Genomic DNA, 3153 nt, shown 5'->3' on the forward strand with positions numbered 1-3153 from the left:
TCTTCCTGCTTTGCTCACAAACTTCCTCCCCTCCTCGATCCGCCCTAACCAACCCTCTCTCTCACTCTTCAGTCGCCCTCGCTCTTCCTCCTCCCCCTCTGCCGTTTCCTCAGGCACTCGGTTTGCGAAATGTGCTTTGACTTTTGAAGATCAAGATACCACGAGACGTTCGGCGAATTGGAAGCCTAGTGTTTGGGACTATGGCTCTGTGCAGTCACTCAATGCTGATTTCGCGGTGATGATTCTCTTTTCTTCTTTTTTCCAGCACACAACCCAACCTAGCTGAATGTGTGATGTGCATGCGTACTTGCGAATTAGATTTATTCTCAATGTATAGGCGAGAGCTCAACAGAGCTTACTCAAATGTTTTGGAAATAGCATGAGGATCGATCTGTTTCAATACAAGAAACAATATTCAACTCTGCTTGTGCATTAACTTTGATTAAGATCTCATTTTTCTGGGTTTTTCACGTGCCTAGGTGGATAGATATACAGAGCAAGTTCAAAAGTTGAAGGAAGAAGGCAAGGGTCTATTCCACAGGGAGATGAATTAGGTGGCCAAGCTCGAGTTCATTGATGTGGTTCAAAGATTAGGACTAGGATGCCATTACGAGACGGAGATCAATAACGCTCTCAGTTCCATCTATAACAACACTTATGGATTGACTGCACTATATTGAAGTCTAATTTAGCCAATCGTAGCAAAGAAGGGATCCTGTCTTGCTGTTTCTCATACATGTGCATGAACCACCAAGCCTCCAAACTGTTTGGCCTCCAGTGGATCGACATATTTATAACAACACTGAAGATGTTCAGCTTTTGGACGAACTGTATGCTGTTTCACTTCGATTCCAGCTACTTAGGCAACATGGATACAACGTACCGCAAGGTAGTCGCCACTGGCTATCCTTTTGCGAATAATGTTGACACATCAAGATTTATCTTACCATTCCTTTTGTTGGACGTACAGGTGTGTTTCAAAGGTTTATGAACAAGAAGGGTATGTTCAATGAATCGCTCAAGAAGGATGCGAGGGGGCTTCTTAGTCTTTATGAGGCTTCTTTCCATGGATTGGAAGGTGAAACCATAGTTGATGAAGCTTGGAACTTTGCTTCAAAGCATCTAAAGGATCTAAACCTCGACGAAGTTCCTGCTAATCTAGCGAGGCACGTGAGTCATGCAATAGATATGTCGATCCACTGGAGGCCAAACCGGTTGGGAGCTCGGTGGTTCATGCACATGTACGAGAAACAGCAAGACAAAATCCCTTCTTTGCTACAATTGGCTAAATTAGACTTCAATATAGTGCAGTCAATCCATAAGAAGGAAGTCAGCAACTTGGCAAGGTATACACTAGCACTCCATACATAGATGATAGATGCATTTGAAGTGAGGATTTAATTCATGCAAATGCGATACACGGAGGAGCGCAGTTTGATCGACTTAGTCATCACATTGCAAATTTGTTCAGGTGGTGGGTTGAACTTGGAGTGAATAAGATGACCTTCTGTAGGGACAGGCTAGTGGAACACTATTTTTGGTGCTGTTCAATGGTTTTTGAACCTCAATATACAGCATTCAGAGAAATGACGATGAAGCTCACTTGCATGGTAACACTTATCGATGATGTTTATGATGTGTATGGGACATTGGAAGAGCTTGAGGTCTTAACAGATTTCATTGTGAGGTTCGTGTAATATAATCACCTCCATCATTTTCCTTCAAAACTGTAATTGCCAAGAACAAAGAGAGGGAATTATTAAGTCTATGAATGACGTTAGGGATAGGATTATATTGTATGAATTGAATTTTTCAATGTGTTTTGGACACATAATTTTTTAGTTAAGCTTTTTTTCCTCTATCTGGTTGATTTGATTGAGCTAATAAAGTAATCACAAGCACTAGTTTTCATCATTGTTACTAAAAAGTATTTTGATTGACGGTAAAACCTTTAAAACTGTTAAAATTGTGATATTTTGTCTAGGTGGGACATCACGGACGTTGATAAACTTCCTTTGATAATAAGGGCTTGTTTCCTAGCCTTATACAACACGCCAACGAAATTGGGTACTGGATGATGAGAGAGCAAGGAATCAACCCTATCCCTTACATGCGCAAAGTGGTAATCTCAACTTGCTCAATCTTTCACCTGATAATTTTTGTGGGTTCCTAACCCTAGCTTGCGCATGGCAACTCGTTTCTCTGCTTCTACCTTTCCATTATGACTTCTCTTTTAACATTTGAGAATCCGAAAGAGTACGAGAAAAGATCATCCCTCAACTTGGTCAGTCCATGAAAGGACTGGCATGTCGTGACATGTTCACCGACCTAGTACCAAAGTTGACTTGGGAATGATATGCCTCGATATTGCATTGAGACTAAGAAAGGACCGATCTGTCGTGATCCTGCGTTTGTCCAAGACCAACAAAACTCCTTTTCGAAGCTCGGGGTGTGAACTAGTACATGCACTCATGAAATAGTTTTGCTGACACCTAAATTTTACAATTTTATTTAGGACTTAATCGTGTACAAAATTAGGAATTAGTAAAAAAAAAAACAAAAAAAGAGAAGAAAACAAAAACAACAAAAAAAATAGAAAAAGAAAACATGGAAGAGGCCAGGCCGGATCTCACTTTGGCCTGGCCCATGCCGGCTTCCTCTTCGCGTGAAACCCTAAAGGAGGAGACTGAGAAAGAAAAAGACGGAGAGTGAGAAAAAAAAGAGAGAGAGAGAGAGAGAGAGAGGAACCAAGATAGAAGAGACGTGAGGAGACAGGGGTGAGAAAAAGAATTTTAAAAAAAGGGGAAGAAGAGTTCTTCCCCGGTCGACTCATCTACCGCCGGCCACGCTTCGCCTTCTACCCGCCATGCCTCCGCAGTCACCGAATCCCCGCACTGGTCGAGCCTCACGCCCCTGTCTACTCGTCCCCCGTGCCGGTGCCGCCCAGCAGCCGAAGCTCAGTCCTTGCTCCGTTGCGCTGGACACTGCAACTCAAAGCCGCGACACCCCTGTCACCGTCGCTTTGCCTTGCCCCGATTTGCGACACCAGAGCTCCACCTCACCCGCAAGCTCCGTTGCTGCGTCTGCCGTCGCTTTTGTCGGCACCGCATCTCCGAGCGACCCACTGCACCAGCAACGGTGCCCCCTGATTCG

General features: G+C 43.7%; 1 protein-coding gene across 1 annotated transcript; it reads left to right on the plus strand.

Moving 5' to 3' along the window:
• Positions 1–2064, plus strand: LOC120295339 (alpha-bisabolol synthase-like). The gene is made up of 3 exons (XM_039316391.1): positions 1–235; positions 480–1346; positions 1472–2064. The coding sequence occupies exons 2-3, from the start codon at positions 988–990 to the stop codon at positions 1695–1697; spliced, it is 585 nt and encodes a 194-aa protein (XP_039172325.1). The 5' UTR covers positions 1–235; positions 480–987; the 3' UTR covers positions 1698–2064.
• Positions 2065–3153: the final 1089 nt, after the last annotated feature.

The sequence above is a fragment of the Eucalyptus grandis genome, chromosome 1 (genome assembly GCF_016545825.1).
Source record: "Eucalyptus grandis isolate ANBG69807.140 chromosome 1, ASM1654582v1, whole genome shotgun sequence".
In the NCBI taxonomy this organism is placed as follows: Eukaryota; Viridiplantae; Streptophyta; class Magnoliopsida; order Myrtales; family Myrtaceae; genus Eucalyptus; species Eucalyptus grandis.